The sequence below is a fragment of the Chelmon rostratus genome, chromosome 15, assembly GCF_017976325.1.
Source record: "Chelmon rostratus isolate fCheRos1 chromosome 15, fCheRos1.pri, whole genome shotgun sequence".
In the NCBI taxonomy this organism is placed as follows: Eukaryota; Metazoa; Chordata; class Actinopteri; order Chaetodontiformes; family Chaetodontidae; genus Chelmon; species Chelmon rostratus.
In genome coordinates this window covers 8625574-8647022 of record NC_055672.1, presented here as the reverse complement: position 1 = coordinate 8647022, position 21449 = coordinate 8625574, and the positions used below count along the sequence as shown (strand labels likewise).

General features: G+C 42.3%; 2 protein-coding genes and 1 non-coding gene across 4 annotated transcripts; 1 reads left to right on the top strand and 2 right to left on the bottom strand.

The window, feature by feature from the left end:
* Nucleotides 1-568: 568 nt before the first annotated feature.
* Nucleotides 569-16078, bottom strand: LOC121618352 (interleukin-6 receptor subunit beta). 2 transcript variants are annotated; one of them, XM_041953816.1, is made up of 16 exons: nt 15965-16076; nt 15565-15627; nt 14299-14447; nt 13133-13283; nt 11363-11541; nt 11118-11281; nt 10697-10862; nt 9645-9727; nt 9075-9306; nt 7476-7664; nt 6356-6460; nt 5128-5274; nt 4413-4550; nt 4218-4314; nt 3957-4038; nt 569-2303 (listed from the first exon to the last, which is right to left on the bottom strand). In XM_041953816.1, exons 3-16 carry the CDS (start codon nt 14354-14356, stop codon nt 1569-1571), a joined length of 2526 nt encoding a protein of 841 aa, XP_041809750.1. In that variant the 5' UTR covers nt 14357-14447; nt 15565-15627; nt 15965-16076; the 3' UTR covers nt 569-1568. The 2 variants fall into 2 exon arrangements, with proteins under 2 accessions (XP_041809750.1, XP_041809751.1); XM_041953817.1 differs by lacking the exon at nt 3957-4038 and having other exon boundaries at nt 2187-2303; nt 15965-16078.
* On the top strand, nt 846-910 carry LOC121619044. Its single transcript, XR_006007507.1, has one exon. It is a non-coding gene; the product is annotated as a small nucleolar RNA SNORD42 (small nucleolar RNA).
* Nucleotides 15961-20399, bottom strand: theg (theg spermatid protein). The gene is made up of 7 exons (XM_041954020.1): nt 20338-20399; nt 20194-20255; nt 20039-20096; nt 18517-18643; nt 17355-17508; nt 17043-17270; nt 15961-16166 (listed from the first exon to the last, which is right to left on the bottom strand). Exons 1-7 carry the CDS (start codon nt 20397-20399, stop codon nt 15961-15963), a joined length of 897 nt encoding a protein of 298 aa, XP_041809954.1.
* Nucleotides 20400-21449: the final 1050 nt, after the last annotated feature.

The following is a 21449-nucleotide window of genomic DNA, read 5'->3' as shown; positions in this document are numbered from 1 at the left end:
ATCATAAATTTGACTAAGTTTTTTAATTTTCATTATTCCTAACTTGATCTGTTTCTTTCTGTTTCTTGGCAGAAAACAAACTTCCATAGCTATATCTGAAGGAGCATCCTGCAAATAATGCAAAATCAGGAAATGTGATTGGCCTTTGGACACTTTTTGTTCCCAAATGTGGGAATAAAACTCTTTAATATGACAATGTTAGTTCTGTTCAACCACAGTATGAAACCTCTGCTGTTAGAAGTCAAAATATATACTGTGATGATTTGTGCCATAATTTTGATTAACAGTGAGCATTTTCATTGTTAGTAATTTCTAACATTTATTCTTTTTTCTTTTTGCTTCAGGGTCCTGGTACTGTACATGCTGGCTCACTGTCTGAATTAATGGGACACTTGAATGGAGCAGGGCCTTTCTTAAAGCTGTTAGTAACACCTGTGATTTTCCAACCAGACAGTCAAAAAGTCAGCTGTGGAAAAAGCTACAAACACACACATAAGCTTTGCAGTCTAGAACATATCAAAGCAACCTGCTCAGCTGAGAGAATAACAACAACCACACAAGGTATGCAGGACGAATGAGTCCAAACTTTGAATCATCACACAGCATGTCTGCTGTTTTATTGTTGGAATGGTGGTCCATGCAACTTTAATGCTCAAGCACACAAATAATGTAAAGCGAAAAGACCTTCAACTCTCAAGTAATCGCAGACCTGTAAGGTCGAATTCCAGTAAGCAGCAGCATTTCAGCGATAAAAGAGGTCTGAATCTGAGGTATGTGAGTTTTAAACGCAAAGTGAGACGACTAACAGAACTTTGAGGAGGCGAGAAAGTTCCTGTCCAGACTGCCAGCCCATAATGGAAAAAATATGTAATATGTTGAGAAAAACGGCATCAACAAAGAGAACCGGCTGCACCAGGATATAAAGTAAGACTAGAAATGCTGTTAACTAGCATGCAATACAGTGTTAAGATACTTATTTCAAAATTAAAATTCTCATTTCACAAAATGTTTTGGGTTTTTTTTTTTTTTTTTGAAAATTCATACACACACTATTATAAGTCCAGACAACCAAAAAGCAAAGCTTTCATAGACTTCTCAAATTGCTTTTAGCTGTATAACAGCACATTCAAATATACATTTAAAAAAAAGAAAAATACAACAGTGTGTATGTAGAGAAGACAGTGTGCAGGCAGTGTTTTGTACTATTTACATTCCTCAGTACTGCAATCATGGCTCAGACATACTGTGCAGTAGGTGTACCAAGTGACTGTCAAAAACACATCCTAAAATCTTCACAATGGATGAAACATGGACAAAAAACAAATGTAGCAGTGTCTATAAAAGGCGTTCAACCCCTGACTTTTTCACGTTTTGTCAAATTGTAACAAAGTGGATGTAATTAAAGTCAGTCTTTATGCTAAGCTAAGCTAACTAGCCGCGCTGGCTGCATATTGAACAAACACAGAAACAATACTGAGAGTTTTGATAAAAAGTCAACAGGTGTGTGAGCATATTTTTTATGGACACTGTTACAAAACAAATCAAAGCTTTATTTCTCTGGCATGAAACTAAACAGTGATGTAAGGATTGCACTCCACAGGGCAGTATGATAAATCTACAAAAACAGAGTGAGGTAAAGGTGAAAGAGCATCAGGGCGAGTGACAGCGTCGGGCTGGAGTGACGGGACCGAGTTACAGAGGTTTTGAGAAAAAGAGCGTTGGGGTGACGTGATGGCAGCTGGGTGAGAAAGCAAGACGGAGGAGTGAGAGGTGCTGAAGGAGACAGGGCTTTGACGCTGCCTCAGAAAATGATGTAAGGTTTTCAGTTCATCTGTTTGGGAAGGAGAGCTTGTGGCGCTCCTGCCCCGCAGAGACACAGAGAGCTCGCTGGCTCCACCTGGCTGTAGCTTAACATCATAAACGCTGACGGTGCTGTGCTGCCAGGCATCGGTTTGGACATAAGAAGGGGACAGGAGGGGTCTAGAAGGACTTTTGAGAGTGTGAGAGAAGACGACATTGGAGTAGATGGACGGACAGGAGGACAGATCAGTGTTGGAGGTTGTCTTGGTTCTGGTGGAGATTTTGATGATCTTCTTCTCCGAGTTTCTGCTGTTTTGAGGTGTCTGAGCGCCTGAAAGTGGCAGCGGGGAGATGCGGTGAGAGGAATACGTTTGGAGATTGCAGATGTTTTGATAGACAAGGTCCTTATCGGGGCTGGAGTTCTGCAGCTCGCTTTCATCAAGCAAAATGACTTCAGAGTATTTGATGTCAGTCTTCTCTGCCATTGCAGGCTGCTTCATACTCTGAGGTGAAAAACAAAAATGTAATTATTAATTTTTTAAAGCAACATACAACTCCCCACTTTTCTCCCCCACCTGCAGTAACAGACTTTTCTGTCCACTTGGGGGCGGCAGAAGCAAATCCCAAACACCACACAGATAATTGTTACTTTAAGTTGTGGCAAACTTGTTGGCTAACAGTTGCTTATTTACACTTCCAGCAGATATGGAGCAACATTTGCATTCAATTGTACTTTCTGGCCACCTGGCAAGTCCAGTTCACTGTGTTTTAGCTCTATTTTTGGTTCCTTCCAACTTCTGAGGTAAATATCTTGCTCTTTAGCTGCCAAATGCTCTGTTTTTCTCACCAGCTTGTTACTAACTGTGTCCATCTACTGCTGGGTGCTGAGCAGCTAGCGTACAGGAGGTTTTTAGAGCTCTTCCACTGCTTGCTGGGATGAAAAACAATGCTATGAGAGAGCCAAAACAGTGAAGTTGTGAGCCAGAGAGCTAAACATTGAGCTGAAATTCACTATAAAACTGCATAAAGTGAGCGAAAGGGAGCTACAGATTCAGGTGATTATTCACCCAGGGTTCATCACTATGAGAACCCCACCTCTCATTACACATTGTCATTTAAAAAGTTGTTGGACAGTGTGTATATCCTGTAACAGCTTGTTTCAGCTCTTCATTGAAGTTACATATTGCTCCTAAAATGTCCTTGTTGGAGAGCTTTGTCTTTTTATTTCAGCTGTTTTTTTTTTAACTTTAAGTTTTTAAGTTAGCAGATCAGTTCAACATAGCCATGAAGCCAGCTGTCTGTGGTAGCCACGGTGGTGCTAATAAAACATGGTGGTTAAAAGTGGTTAACTGTTGACTTTACTGTTGGGCTAAGTATTCCTTGTGACTAGCTTTCATAGTTGTTTATGAAACCTTTATCCGGTAATGTTTTCACATGTTGTCAGTTGCTTGCAGTAAAAGCTCTTAAACCTACACACATCCTGAGAGCAGAGGGATGGATTAGAACATGCTTGTAATGACTAACCCGCTGAGTGGCTGTGAGGTTCATAGAAGCTACAAGTCTGCTTTTGCTGCCATCTAGTGGTTGAAATTTTAACCTTGCTGATTGTGGACTGCCTTTTAAAATGAGAATGCTTGTTGTCAAAAGTGTGACAGAATTCAGCTGTTGTTGTTGTTTTTCTAACGTTAATAGCTAGAAACTGTGCATCCACCCTGCAGGTGGGATCTGCTAGGTCACAGAAGGCTGAATGCTAATGACTTCAAATTCATCCGGATAGACCAAACTGACCAAATTTAATCTATCTGGGAAAACAGGGTAAATCTACAGGTTCCTTCTGGGCTGGTTTAAAATACCTTTCAGTTGCAACACATTTTAATCAAGGATGGTAAAACAAGTGTAATCTAACAAAAATGGGGTAGTGGGGATGTCCTTGTGGTCTACTGATTAAGATGCATAACATATAAATGCAATTCTGGGATCTTTATGTCATCCACCTCTTTCCCTCCACATGTTTGCTGAGTATATTTTCACTTTCTCAAAATGCCAGAATAACATTTTTTGAAATCACCTGGTATAGTTTCTACATCAATGTTGTGGTTAGTGTTAAAGCATCTAGGAGACAGTTGGCGGGAGAGGGTGCAGGAGTTAAAGGTTACCTCCAAAGCAGTTTTTGGGGTCCAGTGGGCTAAACTGCTATTGGAAGGATCAGGGATGTCTTGACACAGCTTCTGTTTCACTCTACATGGTTATTTGTCAGGATAAACATGACAGGATGAGAGGAAAAAAAGCATTTCATAAAATGATCAACTCATTCAGCCAGTTTTATACAAAGTAGGCAAAACAGTAAAAGCAGGACACTGAGCTTTGAGTAGGTGTGGTTTTTGTGCTTGTGTTGTTTAGGATGACAGAGATCTTACATCGTACTCTGTGCCAGGCAGGCCATCAGCACCAACGCCAGCGTGGTCAGCACGAGAGGAAGGAGGGCATACATCAGTATCGAGATTTCCTCAGAGCCTTCACACACAGACACACACATACACACAAAGTTACGTTTACGATTTAACAACATCCCGTTTTTTACTTTTAGGGTACTGTAATTCTGCGTGTCCCACCTTCACCTATGTGCACATTAGCGATGGGCCCAGCTGTTCCGGCTCCAGCGTCAGTGTTGGCCTGCATGAAGATGTCGTAGTTTCCCGGCAACAGATTCCTTAGAGAGTAGCGGTGAGCGGCACCAGACACAAACACTCCTGAATAAACAAGAACAGGTACAACATGGACATAATGTGACAAGGTAAGAAAGAATAGGGACATATAAGACTACAAGCCAAATTAAAAAAAAACAACTAAAATAAAATAATACATAAATATGTATAACCTCTCTTTCGCTATATGAGTGTTGATTCTATCCTCACAAGGATACAAAGATAAGGAAAATCCTGTACAATTGTGTTTTACAACATTTTCTAATTAATTTGTAACTGATTTCTGTTTCTGTGGTTGTTTGTTGTGGCAAGTCTTTTTGTTTTTTAGGTGTATCTTCGTGTTAACAGCTATGTAAACTCTACAAAGTACAGCTGAGGCTCATGGGAATGTCATTCCCATGGAAGGCATTTGATCATAAACTGAACTATTGGACAAACTACATGTTTTACCACAAGATGGCACTAGAGGAGATCACCAAAGTCCATAGCATTCATACTGCAACATGGATATATGTGGTGTGCTTTGAGCCTGTTACAGTGCAGTGTCTGTGTTTACACATGTCAGGATTTATGTGCACGTGAAGTGCAGGCCTGCATTGCCTGTGTGTAGGCTACCACTCACTCCAGGGTGGTTGGTTTGCCGTTGAGTAGGAGACTGTGTAGTTGCGGATGAAACCATGACGTAGCTCCACAGGTACGGGACTCCAGGTGAGCGCCACAGTGCTGCCAGAGATCTGCTGCACCTGCACGTTTGGACCAGCTGAGGGAACTACGCAGGCAGAGAGATACTATAAGAGCATGGAGGACATGCTGTGAGAGCTCTTTCTCAACAACTGATATGTTGTGTTTGTTTCAACCAACTGAGTGGATCCTGTCTGGCTTGACAAATTAAGACAGAGACAATACTAGCTTACAGGTAAACAAAACCGATGTAGTTTTATTTACATATTTTATCGGCATGCCAGCAGAGGCGTAAATCAACAAAATTAAAATGACAGCAGCACCGGGAACCGATTTTCAATCATTTGATATGTACCAGTCTTAATATCATGATTGAGACAACATCATCAAGTCAAATATAGACAGATCACCTCATAATCACCCCATCACCAAGTCATCAGCTTTTATACTGAAGTAACAAACTCCAATCGATTGTTCCATTTAGAAAGCACATAAAAAGAGCCTCTAATGGTGCACTCTATAGAAGCTGCTGCAGTTTCAGCAAGGAGCCAAAGTATAAAAGAGAAAACAGTCCAGCTCACTGATACTGACGAGGGTTAATCCTTCCTTACAGCTACTAGCCACCACTTCAAGCCTTTTTTAAATCTTTATTTTATCACGTGCTTTCTGCTTTCCTTACCTGTCCACATACGCTAAACTGAAAACAATGTTTCACATGAATGATTAAATATTTTTCAGTTAAATTAACTCCATTTTACTTATGATATTCATTTTTTTAAATTATTGCTTACAACAAATTGATCCTAATAACAAGTAACAAGTATCCTGCATCGTGTGTTTAGTGATTATTTATTTAATGCAGTTATTTCCCCGGTGATTTGATATAAGGGTATTTACATTGTGGCTAATTATTGTCAGGCTTCCATACAGTGGTCAACTTAAAGCAGATGTGTTACTGTCCGCGAGGCTACAACCAAAAGGACTCTCTTTGGTGTAGGAGAACTGCAAAAGAAACTACCCACACTGGTGGATGTTTGAATCGAATAATAAAATACGTATATAAATAAGTAAATTTAAAGTACACTCTGATGTGTTGATCAATAATAAAAACTTTTCTGAAGCTACTTTTCCAGCTTGGCATGAACCCACACACTATGGAGATGACGTACCTCCTTGGCGTGTATAAATTTCGACCGTCCTGTTCTGTCCCGCCCCTCGTTCACCGTACAGAGCTTTGACAGAAACAACATAGCGCTCCATTGGCTTTACACCCTCTGAAACAACACAAGGGTGACAGCACAGATCAGTGCCTGTAAAAATATGCTAATTCTACTTCTGTCCCACAAATAGTTGCTTCATAATTTTAGCTCTAAATTGGCAAAAGGAACATAATATTTTACACATTAAAGGTACTTTGTGGAACTTTCAGGAAATCCTTGTTATTAATGACACCAGTGGCTGTTCAGTGAACTGCAAAATAAATCACGATTATATTTAGAATAATGTTACTATCTGTAATGTTCTCATATTTTATTTCGACCATTGGGTGAACAATACTAACTAGCTTGTTGGTTTCCAGATTATTTTATCAGCTAATGTTACGGAGCAACCAATGCCAGATCCATGCCGCATAGCTAAGCTACAGCTAGCCGGCTAACCTTAGCTTAGCTTACAGTTAGCTAGTTTGCTGCCCCTGCCTCACCTTGCTCATAGCTAGTAGAAAGTGGACGTTAGCTATATACCATTGCTTTGTATTGTAGTATCATTTATTGTCAGCTAAAATCACTGTTTGTAAAAATACATGGGTTAGTGTCATGTATCACTTATGTTAGCTGGTGAAGTAATTCAGCAAACTAGTCAACAAACATATCCACTCAGATAATTTTTTGCTAGCGATAAAGTTAGCGAGCAAGCATGCTAAGCTTAGCCAGCCAGCTGAAACTTGTAGCTACGTTTCATGTATCTGACACTGGTTGTTTCCTAATGTTAGCTGATGAAGTAATTTTAAAACAGGAAGCTGGAAAGTTTACCAACCACATCAGCCCTGGGAGTCTGGGTGAATCAGCTGACATTATCCACTCAAGACAGTTTTTTGCTATGTTAGCTATGTAGAAATTTGTCCTCTTTAGCAAGCCACAATATCACAATATGTTTGACATAGTATGCATGATGTTAGCCTTGACTTTGCATTATGTTGTTATTGGCAATTAATAAGTGATCAATACATATAAATTGCTTCACATTCTTACATATAGCATGTTTACACTGTTGTATGTACTGTTGGACTACCTGTGATGACCAGCGCTGTACAGGATCTGTTCAACCTTTGCCAGTGCAGGATGCTGCCATTTTTCTCTCGAACAGCGAACCACTCCACGAGAAAGCCGCTTGTTGACCGATTAGCTGGAGCCGTCCAACGGACATCCAAGCTGCTATCATCCAGCCGACTTGCACTGATTTGGCTCGGGGGTGGTGGCTCTGAAATAAGAAATAAGGGAGAAGCTGACAAAGAGAAAGAGGTTGGTAGACATATGTTGCATGCAAAACATCAAATGCACATATTGCTGAATGTAATAATTGTTCAGTCCACCATAATGTCATAAAAAACACTGCTGCTCAACATGGTCTCATACTTTCAGGGACTCTGGTGAATCTGACACAAGGACGGGACTAAGAGAGGAAAGTGCAATTACAAGTCTGTCTGCTGCTCAGATCAATGAGTCAGGTTGATTAGACTAACATATTAAACTAAACGAGCCCTCCACCCCTGCACTGTTTCTGCTACTAGGGGATTTGGGGGGGGGGGGGTCGCAGAGGGAGAAGGATTTTGGTTATTTTGCCAACAAGTAGGATGGCATGTCCCATCATTAATGTCCAGTCGGCCCTCAAACGGTCTGCTGGATAGGAGACAAATTAAGACAAAGCCTGAATAAATGAGTGGCGAAACATGACAAAAAGGAAATTTTGAAGCAACGTATTAAGGAGTTTCAAGGGTGCTTGAAATTAAGCAGTTCAAGTGTCGTCCAACCACATCTAAAGACATAAACGAGTACTCCTGTTCTGGAAAGCTGCTGTCGTCATTGGCTTTGTTCTGGATGTGTCACGCTGCTTCCCTTATCTCTCCCAAACAACTCAGGTTGTCGTCTTGAATTTGTTCATTGTTGCGCTCCGTTGTACACAAAAATTGACAGGTAGATGTGTGAAGAGTGACGAAGGAGACCTTGAAAGAACCTGCACCTGCACACCTGTTCTGTAACTGTATAAAGCGTGCCTGGTTGGAGGATTTTTTGACGTTTCAGAGTGTTGAAAAAATGACCATAGCCTCTTAGACAGGCTAGACAGCGCTCTCTATTTATTTGAACACCAATGGAGGGACTGTCTTTTAGAGGAATCATCCCTCTGGAAGAGTTCCAGAGACTTTATGTTGATGTTCTTCACTTTGGACCCGTCTCTAAGTCAAAACCTGTTTAAACCGATCAAAATCACCAAGTTCAGGTGTAGAATTTCAGTCTCAGGTGACGATGCAGCAAAGCAGTCATGACCCACTGAGGAATTTAAAGATTCAATGTGCAGGTTTTAATGACAGCTGTGAGGTTACAGATTGCAACCAACTGGATATCCCTCGCCTCACCCTCCCATAATGTGGACAGTAAAAACCACACAAAATGTGGGCTACTCAGGAAACACGGCGGTGCAACATTGTGGAGTCGGTGGAGGAAGATCCACTCCCTCTGTAGCCACAACATATAAAGATATGTAGACATAAAGAGCTCATTCTAAGACACCAACACAATGATTTCCATTCTTAGGCGATTATACACTAGTGAAAACATGATTATGAATGTTATAGTCTTTTTCTGACAATAGATCCCCCAAAATCCTACACACCTGTCTCAAAAGCTCCAAGGAACCATACTCGGGCTTCTGGCGAGGCCCCTGCAGAGGTGGAGGCCGTCAGAGTGCAGGAGCACCGTCCAGCAGGCAGCCACAAGCTACAGGAAGTGCTTGTGTTGTGCAAATCTCTGCAGCTGCCATGATCCTTCAGCACCTGAGCGCTTTCCGTCTGACAGGTCACATTGTAGAAAAGAACTCTGCCATTGGCTAGAAAGCGAGGCAAGGCCTGAACGGCGTGAAAAGAAAACAGACAGCAAGAAGTAACTGCTGTGAGATGATGAAGAGTTAAATCAGAATTCACATAAACAGAGATTTTATGAAATTTTATTCTCTCGTTCTCTTGTCTCACTTTCACTCTCAACACGAATCAGACTATAGTGCAACAAATAAGTAATTTATGGCAGATATAAAAACAAATTAGGCACAGTCAGCGAGGAGGTGGTGATTAAAAAATAATCGGATCCAAAAGTTATTAAATTGCAAAACTCGAAAGCTCAGAGTGATAAAAGGAGTCAGAATGTGTGCACTCATGACTCTGATTCACACACAATTCAACACACACACCTTCCAGAGCAGCGCGATGAGTCTCCAGCCGTTCCTGTCTGTTTCTGTCACTCGCCTCCAGAATGCTGGGGCGACAGACGGAGCTGGTGGATGAAAGGAGGGGGCAATGTGAAAAATAAATTGGCGGAGATAGAGCAGAACATGTTAAAGGAATGCAATTACAAGCGGGTGGTATGCATACGTTTTGCTAGCTTTGGAAACCAGATTCACATGTGCCTTCAACATCAGTGGTAATTACAGTGAAAGTATGAGAGGTACACCGCCGCTATGGAATCGTCTGTGATACTGATGTTTTCCTTTTTTTCTTTTCAGTATGGCTATTTTAACATATAGATAAGAACAGCATAGTTCAGACACCAAATGCATTATTTGCAAATGAAATTGTTTTTGCCTCAAAAGAAGTATAATTAAATGAGTAAAACTACATTTGTGACAGGGGAGAATACTGTTTTAACCATCCATTTAACCTCCAAATGCCTTTTTTTGATTTTGAATTTGTCTTCCAGTCCAGAAAAAAAAAAAAAAAAAAAACCCACAGTGGTGCAACCACTCAAGAATTCCTGCAAAATAACATCTAATAGTGAGGCGGACTTTGTACAACCTGAAAGAATGAAAGCATGTCAGCTATCTGACTGTTGTGAATGAGGCTTTTGGTTCCCATTTTTAGCCAGAAAGGCTGCGTTTAGGCAGACCCAGAACATGCTGAAGGTATTATAATGTATATCTACCTGGCATAGCCTGCTACTACAACAACCTGGACCCAGATTAGTGGCAGAAAATGGCACCTCAGTAGGGGCTGCCTCCTGCGCGTAACATTTGCATGTCTTCTCTGTTCTGAACTCACCTCCCGACTAAAGGCAGATCAGCCAGTTGGCTTGCTGATCATGCACGTCCATGCATCACATTACTCTCAGCAGCTTTCCCTGCATAGTTCTGCAGAGATGTATTTTTGTTGGCAGAAGCGCAGCTCTAACCTAAGGGCCCTACTGCAACTGTGATTGAGGCTCTCAGCAAACACGACACACGAATGCGTCAGTCCAGTTTCCCCTCACCGTGCTCCCCGGTCATCCCCTGGCCGGCATTGCTCCACGGGCTCCAGGGACTCTGTGGACCCCTGAAGCTGTGACGAAGCTTGATGGTGTATGAAGTATCAGGTCTGAAGAGACAAACCAGGAAGCTGTTGTCTGTCACTGTCACGTTTTCAACCTGACCGTTAAACTATATAGGAAAGACAAAAAGGACATTTTAACGATAATAATGAGCCTTTACATTATATTCCTGTGTGCTGAACACCATCTTCTGTAGGTAATTCACTGACTATGAACAAATACCTCACACAGCCCCACTACAAAGAAACCACACTATCCCTTTAAGATGCTACATCTCGCACATTTACTTTATGAATTGCTTTCTTTGGTGCAGGTGTTTGTGTGTTTGTGTGTTTGTGTTTGGGCATATTTGGGAGTGGCAGACCTGCCCCTGCGCAGTGAACTCAATTTGGGATATCAGGTTCCCGCCTTTGATTTCAGAGTAAGCCACAGGGAAGAGAGCCAAGGTGCCGGTCCAGGTTATATTCAGACAGTGAGGTTTCCCTCTGACTGGTTTTACGCTGTTTAAAGTCACCGGAGGCAGCATCACTGAGGAGGACATGGCAAAGAGACTGAGAGGGTAGTCAGAGAGGAACAATAAGGAACACATTAGAAGCACAGCGACCTCACCTTCAGTCCTACCGGACTGACACCGCCGCTGTGACGATACATCCCGGCTGTGGCCGTGCGCTGTGACGGTGATGCAGAAGTTAAACCTCACTGACGAGTTGGTGACCGCCGTGCAGCTGGTGTCAGACGTGGTGCAGGTGAACAGGTTCAGAGGGCTGTTTGTTGTTGAGGGATCGGCTCTGTGCATCCCCAAATAGACACACACACACACAATAATACGAACACAATGTTCATCTTAGTCCTGCTGTTGCCTCTGGCACAACAATCAAAAAGTGGATGCAACACACAAACAGCTATGAAGCCAAAGAGTGGAATGCCTTCTCGCCCTCTCACGCAAATAAATATGTATGTTGCGTGCACACATTTGCATGTATGCAAAGCCTTGCCCCCCCTCCACACACACACATCATAAGACCGCTCACACGCTGTGCAGAAACTGAGCCAACCCATCTCATCTCAGTTGACGAACCATGCTACAACCCCTTCTGGGCCAACAGTGTTACCCAAGATGTCGTGAGATGGGAGCTGTGTGACGGTTATCATCGCAGTGTATCAAACCCGCCATCAAAGCCTCACACGAATGTGACATTCAGAGCTGATTACAAACCCAAGCATTTGCATACAGCACACGGAATTATTATCAAACAATAACACTGGCACAAACTTACAAACATTCCCACATGCAAAAACACAACGGTTTGCGATTGGTGAACAGGGACTCTGCTAATTCACTTTGACAGGCTCAGATATCAAAGGCACATCTAAGACGAAATCAGACAAATCATTTGTTTCCTACTTAACATCCACTCAGGCTTATTTCAGCTGTACAGAACGTCTGAACTTCGCACCAACTGAATTTTACTGTCGTAAAGAGTAAATTAAAACTGTTTGTCATCCTGTAACTGTCCCAACTTATTGCTCATAATGACTGATGGAGCACAAACTGTGTGGTTGCAGAAATGACAAACGTTACGTCTTAAGGGATGGAACAAAATCAAGTGTGGTGCTGCCAATGAATATTCTGCTATTTAAATACCTGTGGTAATTATTGTTGATATTTTTCCAAAATGTATATAGAACTCAAATAGGAGACAAATTAAAAGATAAGGCCAGACTTATTCTATTTTTTCCTTAATATCACAAGTGTTATATGTCTGGTTTATGCTACAGAGCTTCACTATTGTCCAAAAACTATTAAAAACACAACAATAAGCCACACAGTTGCATGAGCAAACATGGGCAACCATTCCTGCTCTTAACGCTAGCTAGATGTGTATTAATCCGCGGTTGAAAATAGTCCCCCTGGCTCCCGAGTGAGCGACATGGGCTACAAAATGCAGCGTCTTGCTGTTTTATAAAATGACTGAACTTTTTCTTGAAATGAAACTACATATTTGTGACACATTTTTAAAGATTTCCATCTTCATTAGGAACAAATGGGCTTTGGGCTAATGACACTAGCCTCTCCTGCAATGATTCTCAGTCATTTAGGTCATAGTTTTCCGAGGGGAAGAAGGAGGTCTACGTCACCACTTATCCTCCACCTACAATGCTGTCCTTTCATCCCTTCAGGAGGTTTAACACAGTTGATTCACAGTTGGCCTCTTGAGATAACGCCAACAACTAAAACACCCGAATCACCCAAAAAAACACAAAGAAAAACACAATGTGTGTCACAAACCCTGGATGACTGGAAGCTGACGCATGTTTCACATACTTGTATGTGTTGGAGCATCCCTTTCTAGTGTATTAAAGAATGTTTCGTCTCACCTGGCAGGTCTCCTCTCAACTACCAGAGTGTAGTGCGTCGCTGGCGTGTCTCCAGCCTCCCAGCGGCAGGTGACGTTAGCTCGATTCAGGAACACGCAGCCAATTAGCCGCGGGGGTCTGGGGACAGCGCTGGAGTCGCTCGTCGAGAAGGCTGGGGACGAGATTGAAGATGGAGAGAGGATGGGGTCAGTGGCATGGAGGGGCAGATACTGCGAGTCCTCCATGAGGAAGTTTGAGGTTTGTCATTTAGCTGTCTCTGGGATGAAGAAAAAATATTTGTGCAGAACACAGATATGAGTAACGGAAAAAGAGGAACATGGGACAGAGCAGTGAGAGGGAAATAAGTGAATCTGCTCTGTTGCCGCACATCAGCACTTCAACCCTTCTTGACGACCTCGTTAAAGCAAACCTTAGGAGGATCTGAATCCAGTCTAACTGTGTAGGATGCACGCGATTTATCTTGTCAAATATTTATGAACGGCTGCAATTACTATTTGGCCTGAGGTTTAAACAGAAGCTCAGACAAGACCGTGCAAGATGCATGCTTTCATCTGACTCTAACGCCTCACGTCGGCTCGGCTTGCCTCTGGGTATGAGTGGAGATGATCAACATCATTGCAGCAGATCTTACATACCGAAAGCTTTTTAATAAACACGTTGGCAGCTGGAGGAACCTTTTCCGGCAACATTTTTAGGAGCTTGGGAGTTTTGTCTTATACTGTCCTGTATTTTCCGTTAATTTAAGTGTGTCACAATGCTGTTGGTCCAGTTTTTCATTTATTCCTGGTGGTTAGTCTTTGATATTTTTGCATTTTTGTCTTCTTTCTGATTTTTGAGTGCTCACTCACTGAACAAAAGTTAATGTATATAGTGTATAATTAGATCTTTTGGGGGCCAAGGGTTAGGGTTTTTGTGGACAGAACTCCACACATATGATCTATAGCTAACTGTTTGCTAAAATGCTAGCAACGGTGAAGTTACCAGACTCACTGCATCTGTCAGAGCCAGATAAACAAGCTGGTGATATTTATCAGATAGTATTGGTGCATTGTATCTGTCCAACCCACAACGAGTAGTAACCTTGATTACACAATCTCATTTACATAACGAATCATCATCATCTACCTCAGTCAGTCTGCTCTGGAGTAAAAAGGAGAGGAGGTTACCCTGGACGAGTGCAGCCCACAGCAGGCAGGTCCACACCAGAGCCGGCTTCTGGTCCATGGGCACGAGCAGGTGTCTCCTGGTACTGCAGCCCTGCTCACTCCCTGTCCCCCATCAGACTACCGACGACTCGGCAGGAGGATCCTACACACTGGACAGTTTGAACAAAAACAAGGTGGCATACTGTTTTCACACGGTCACATTTGAAAATGCGGCAGTGCCAGCGAAGGATGTCCGAGAATGACTCAGTTCAGTGGTTACATTTCATCATTTGCTTGGAACAGCTTCCCGTGTAGTAAAACTAGTTTCACTACATTTTTGTTTTCCCACCATTGCAACATAAGGTATGGTTCAGCCAACGTGAAACGCAGCAGTTTGTCCAAGCAGAGACAATTTGACTTCCTGTAGTGGGAGTGGGGGGTTTGAGTGTGTAATTGCATGGATTGGTCCTGCATTAAAGTTCAGGTCTGACCTTTTACCTTCAGCAGCCTAGAACCATCACCTGGGTGTAAGAGATCAGACTCGTCGTGACGGTGCTACAAAGATGAGGGAGCGGCACCAGATTTTCCAATTGTGCGAATCCAGAGTGTGAAATTTAGGGTCGGGTTTACTGTTCGACACACCTGTAAAATCTTCAGTGAGCACTCTGCATTATATCCAATCTTTGCAAAGCTTGTGATGTTCAGATTGTGGTGACCCTGAGTGAGAGGTGAGCTCACTCACTCTTGGGACTGCTGGTTGTGGTGGCATTCTAGCTGGACTGTGTGCAAAATGTACCTGATGTAGGTTATAACAAGGAGAAGCACTCAATAGACAGCAGAATAAACCCTGTATCACATCACTGGATTATTATTCCTGATGCAGCAACTACTGTTGGGTACTTCAATCACACACATCACACATAATAAGCAGTTTCTATTCTTGGTGGTGAAAATAACTACATCTATCAAATAAATGTGAAAGAGTGAAAAGCACAATATTGACCCCTGAAATGTAGTAAAGTAGCATAAAATGGAAATATTCAAGTAACTCAACTCGAGTTACTATCCACGAGTGATTGTTTTTGTATTAAATTGCATTAGATTGTAAATAACTCAGCATTTTGTCCACTGTCAAGTCCCGCAGAGCTGCTGTCAATCTGCAGTGGAGGAATGTCGTTTTCTTTTCAAGAAAACTACTATTTTCAAGTTATAATTGTAACAATTATGGCTGCAAATTTGCTAAATATATCAATTAATCAACGCATCGTTCAGAAAATTGTGAAATACCTTCCACGAGCTCCTTGATTCTTAGATGATCGCTTTCAAATGTCCTTTTTTTCCCGAGACCAGCTGTTCATAACACAAAGATATTTAGTTTGCAATGATATGAAACAAAGACAAAGGTTGGTTCAGTAAACCTTTAAACAGTGTTGAAGATTAATTAAATTTCTGTCAATCAATTAATCGATGCAGCTCCAGTGACGATTCAAACTATATAAAACTATTGCACAGAAGAAAAAACTCAAAAACTCAAAGATTTACACAACATCGGAATAAATTAATCCCTCTTACTGAATAATAATAAAGTTATTTAGAAAACACAGATTTCAAGCAGCCCAACTGTTGAGGATGCACTCGTTTCATTTCGCGTTAAACTACCGAACTGCCGCTGGAACCAGTAACCTACCCCAGAGTTTGATCTGCGGTGAAGATCAGCGACGCTTCATGGACCGCATGACCGCGACGAGTCAAGTGCCGCGTCCACTTACCGGCGTCCAGCTCCGGCAACATGCGCGTCTGCGCGCAGCGGCCGCCCCTCAGCGCGTAATAGACGCTACTGTCCCGCCCAGCGGTCCGACAGTGACCCCGGTCCCGTGCGGGCTCCCAAACTGAGGATCAGGGTCCCCTGGAGGATCACGGGAAGCTTTCCGCGGGGTCGGAAAGAGAGGGAGTGATTTCACTTTTATTCAACAACTGAAATTTGACTAAGCAATGACCATCAACCTGTTAAAAAGGAAGCAGGTTTCACTTTCTCCACTTTCAGTAGGTTGACAGTTTAGGCAGACAACATCTTAAATGATGGCTCATGCATGAACCTGGATTTTGGATCACATCACATCTTAAAGTTCTTAACTGTGTCTTTTCCTCTCTGCAACAACAGTTATGGTTCATTTAGCCTTTTGCATCTCTCGTTTCAACATTTCACCGCAGAGCTGACTCACCGGCTCTGTGCCTCATGTTAACAATAACTAAGACAACAATTAAGAAGTGAGGGATGAGCGCTGCAGGATGTCTCAAAGCAATTTCAGCTGCAGTTAACAATGTCTCCCTGATCGTTCGTTTGATTTCATGGTCTAACTGTGACGTTCTTCATAATTAAATGGCACATGTGAGCAAAGCAAAATGACGTAGAGCATTCATGATGGCTGTCAGAGAGGGACTAATGACCCCCAAGTCCAGTTCTGCGCAGACCAGCTTCATAATTTAACTTAACACGAGCCTTTTCCTGGCTACTGAAGTGTGTGTGTGTGTGTGGGGGGGGCAGAAGATGTAGAAACTGTAGTTTCCAGTGAATCCAGGGTGGCGAGTAAACAAGTTCACACACAGTAGGATGCTGCTGCACTTCATCTGTACATTCATGTAACAGAGCAGAAAATAGACCTTTGTCAAGGTGTTCCACAGAAACAACTTTTTCACGAAGAGGAAAAGGAGAACAATCAGCTCTTCTCCAGAGACCAGACCTCTGCTGTCCTAGTTTGAGCTACATTTGCGAGGCAGAGGCAGGCAGAGCTGCTGAATCCGTGGCGAGGGGCTGGCAGAGCGGGCCGCCCGGCTGACTGCGTACGGGTCGTAACCCTCAAACAGAGCCTTCCTCTCTTTGGGGCTGGACAGCTCATGAACTCTCTGGCTGGCTACGTAGCTCCTGGCTGCTCTGGAGACGAGCCGGCACACCGAGCGCTCTCCTTTAAACTCGGGGTGGTCACGCTTGGGGGCTGCGAAGACAAACGTAATCATGTCCAACAGCAAGTAAAACAATGCAAAGAAAAAAAAATTGCATGATGGCAAGATCGACTCACTAGCAAGAAGCTCTATGTGTGCCGATGCTTTGCAGGGTATGTGGGTCACGGGTGCAGGTTTAGATTTGTGGCCCTCCTGAGCCGGCCTTCTTGTTGGTCGGGCGAGCTGGCAAATTCGTGGAGTGGCGACCGCGGTCTGCGTCGCTCTGTTCAACTACAATCACATCTCAGGTGATCAGTGAGATTATATTAAACACACACACGAGCAAGTATAAGGTGTGAGCGAATGAAACGTATATCACTCAGTGCTGACCCGCCATGTTTAGCCACTCAAGGGGCAACAGTGTCGGCCGGTCAGCAACTTCAGTCCAGACTGAAATATATAACAATTGTTGGATGGATTGGAACTGAAATTTTGTGCAGGCGTTCATCAGCATCAGCTGTGCTTTGTGATAATAAAAATTAACTTGCTGACACACTTAATATGAGGAGCATGAACTTTATGCCTGTTAAACATCAGCATGTTAGCATGTTAGCATTGTCACTGAGAACAGAGCTGCTGGCTTGGCCCTGACTCTTTTGTCTTGTTGAATTGTGGGAAAGTCAAAAACAAAACAAAACAAAGATTTATGTGTAATTTCGTCTTCTGTTCTGACAAATACTCAACAATATGGTGGAAGACAGCAAATTGGATTTGACTATTGCCTCCTCAAAGCGCAGAACAGGCAGCATTATACGTTGTAAATTAGCTATTAATGCTCAAGGCAGTCAGAAAGTTAAACTACACCTTGTTGTTCTATTCAAGTAAAGTACAATAAGTCTGCTGTGGCTTATTAGACTCCTCCTGTAGGTTTATTCCATGCGCTGGTGCTTCTCTTAAAGATTGGTCTTAGACTTGCCTTAGAGTTAATGTTTCCCCTCATGTATTATTGCTAAAGGGATATGTACAAAACCAACTTAAAGACGACAAAAACAACTGTTATCATTTGCACAATCAGGAAAACACAAAACCTGTGAAACCACAGGGGGGCAAAGTGACAAAAGTGCTGCACCAATCAAAAGCGACGAAGACAGACTCACAGATAGCCTTGATTTCAGCTGTCAGACAGTCGGCTGTGGAGTTTAAAAGACATGTTCATGGCAGACTTGGAAAGCTGCCGACTACCTCGTGATCTACCACACAGACAGCAGTTTTTCAGGAAATGGAGCGTGTGTTACTCACGGGGGCCAGCAGCAGGCGGTCCGGCTGCCAGCCGGCTGCGGGGGCCCGAGGTCGAGCGAGACCGCACAGCCTGCTGGATGCAGCGGCCCTGAGAGCCCATTCGCTCACCTCCCATATGGGCGAAATTCTGGGGGAAGGCATAAAGAGGAGTGGAGGAGGTAGGCAGGGGAAGAGGAGTGGAAAATAAGAGGGTGTGAGAGTGAGTGAGAGAAGATGCAGAAAGAGATGTGTTAGGTGTGTGTGTGTGTGGGGGGGGGGGGCGATAAAGGTAGCAAAAATAGCAGGGGAGGAAAGAGGAAGGAAGGAAGTGGACAGGATGGCAGATAAGAACAAAAGACACAAGAAGAGAAGAAAAAAATTAAGGCAGGCGAGTTTAGAAAGATCTTAAAGGTGTCCTGTGGGGTTTTCCTGTCAACAACTTGAAGCCTGACGAACAAACAGGATTCATGTTGTTATTCAATGAACTATTATGATAGGGACAGATATTATCACAATGAACTCTAATCTATACCCTATTTTCAATTGGTTATTTGGCCAAATTGTTATTGTTATATCAGAATTACTTAGATTCAATTAAGGGATTTTCTTCCAAATAAAATAACCCAGTTTTTTTTTTTTTTTTTGTCAATAAACATCACAAAGTTGTTCATTAAGTATATTGTGATCCACATGTATAGGAGGTTTTAACTTGAAAGAGTGAATTTAATAGAAGTCAGAACAAAGTATGGTCATTGTTTGTTTTTGGCTGTCCAGTAAAGGAGTGTTAACCCATCGGCAGGAATGTGTACAGTATCGCTCATGTGGACGTTCATGTGCACAAGAGCAAACAAGTTGGGGGCCTATATATATGTGTGTGTGTGTGTGTGTATACACGTATACATATGTGTATGTATGTGTGTGTGTGTATATATATATATACACACAGAGACAGACTTTGTTGGGGATGAAATGATGAATGAAATTGAAATTCATTGTCTGACATTAAGAAATCTGGCATTTAAAGTCTCAAGTAATAGCCAGGGGCCAGCACATAACGCATAAAAGCCAGTCACTAATAAAACACACTGTGGGGGTGACAGCAACGACACTAAACTTAGTATAATCCACATTCCCACAACACAGAGCTGTCACGTCATACTTGTTTCTTCTTTGCCGTACTCCTGATCAGACAAGTTCCAAAAAAGTCCAAAGTCAACTTCATTAAAAGCCTATCTATGATGGGAAAGCTGCAAGACTTTTAATTTGTTGGGGGGAAAAAGGCAAAGTGGAACGCTTGACATGATTCTTGCTGTACTGATGGAATTAGTGATCTAATACTGAATTCATCAAAACAAAAAGGAAACATGGAGGAAGTTCGGGTTTATATTAACGGGAACAGGGGAAATGAGAATTAAAGGCCTGTCACAAATAAAGGCATGGATCTCTGTGTCACACAGGAAAAAAGAAATCACACATGCATTAAGCAGTTATTTAGTCATTTGTAGCAATTTGCATTAGTAATAGTAGAATTCGTTATAATTACGTGACTTGAGTGTAGAACTTTTTACTTCTACATAGCTCCGACCAGCGAGGGGTTAACTCTACAAAGACAAAAAGTTATGCACATCATCACAAAAAAGCAGTGCAGGGCAGGTCTGTGAATAGAGGACAAAAAGTGGACGACAGTGAGAGAAGTACCAGCTTTTGTGGTGGATCCAGTCGTGTCTCGTGGCGGCTCATCCAGCCAGTAAACAGACCGACTTTAACAAAAATCAAATTAAATTAAAATCATCGTCAGAGAAAGAGGGAGACCTGGACACAGAGGGGTTCAGTCAGGCCTACCGGTCCGGATATCTGAGTCTGTTGGGCTTGGGTTGAGCGAGCTTCTGCGTCCGAGTCGCCATGGAAACAGATGAAGCTGATGGGGGAACAGAGCTGTTAAAATCATCCCATCATCCCATTATCCAACCGCTATTACACTGACAGCCCCTTTCATCCAACAGAAGTATAGACAGAACGCTTTGTTTAACACATCCAGAGACAAATTTACATGCAGAATTTGCATAATAAAAATGTAGCTGGCTTAAGTTTACATATTAAAAAACAAAAACAACAAATGATTAATTTATAGTCAAAGTAATCATGTACAACACTCTATTATTTACATTTTCTTTTACACCCACAATGAATTTTACCATCACGTTTATCTTTAACATTAATGAGCCATCAGATACAGATAATTGTCAATCTTCAATTGATAACGGTACTTTTTAATCTGAAAGCCACACTCAAATTTACCTGTTCTCTACCTACCTGCAGTCGCTCGTTCTCTCGCGCTGATACCGACACCTGCTGGTTGCTAGGGGATCAGGTGACGCCGGCAGGGTACGGTATACCAAAGATCGTCTACGTGCAGGCAGAGTCAAGATGGACAACTCTGCCATCCCGTGCAGCCATGTATTTCCCAATTAATTACAAATATAGAGTAGCAGCAAATGAAAATATCTCAAGTACCACTTTCTAGGGAAATGTCTGTTGAAATGTTATTTATTCATTCAACCATTATTGGTTGAGTGAAAGAATAAATCACAGAGTGGTCCAGTGCGTGGACACCCCGTGTGTACAGGACAACAAAAAACTAAAACAAAACACATGCTTATAGACAAGTATTAAAACTTACAAAACTGCAATTACAAGACAAAGATGGTTAAGTATGGCCTCAAGCAGCAATAAATACAGAAACTTACAGTATATATATGCTCTGGATTCTACTTTATTCTGTTTTCACTGCAAAGCACTTTGTAACTTTGTTTTGAAAGATGCTTTATAAATAAAGTTTTTTATAACTACTGCTTAACTAACGTAAACAGCAAACGTAAAATCATGTGCTGAAATTAAAAAATGAATGTCAAATAAGAGAAGACATGGGCCAACAGAAGCACAAGTTTATTCTA

Coding starts and splice junctions, on each gene's coding strand:
- theg (XM_041954020.1), bottom strand. CDS start 20,399: ATGGCGACTCGGACGCAGAAGCTCGCTCAACCCAAGCCCAACAGACTC. Junction 20,256..20,337: donor AGACTCAGATATCCGGACCG/GTAGGCCTGACT, acceptor TTTTTGTTAAAG/TCGGTCTGTTTACTGGCTGG. Junction 17,271..17,354: donor ACACATAGAGCTTCTTGCTA/GTGAGTCGATCT, acceptor TTGTCTTCGCAG/CCCCCAAGCGTGACCACCCC.
- LOC121618352 (XM_041953816.1), bottom strand. CDS start 14,356: ATGGACCAGAAGCCGGCTCTGGTGTGGACCTGCCTGCTGTGGGCTGCA. Junction 9,307..9,644: donor TCATCGCGCTGCTCTGGAAG/GTGTGTGTGTTG, acceptor CACGCCGTTCAG/GCCTTGCCTCGCTTTCTAGC. Junction 5,275..6,355: donor AATTTATACACGCCAAGGAG/GTACGTCATCTC, acceptor CTGCCTGCGTAG/TTCCCTCAGCTGGTCCAAAC.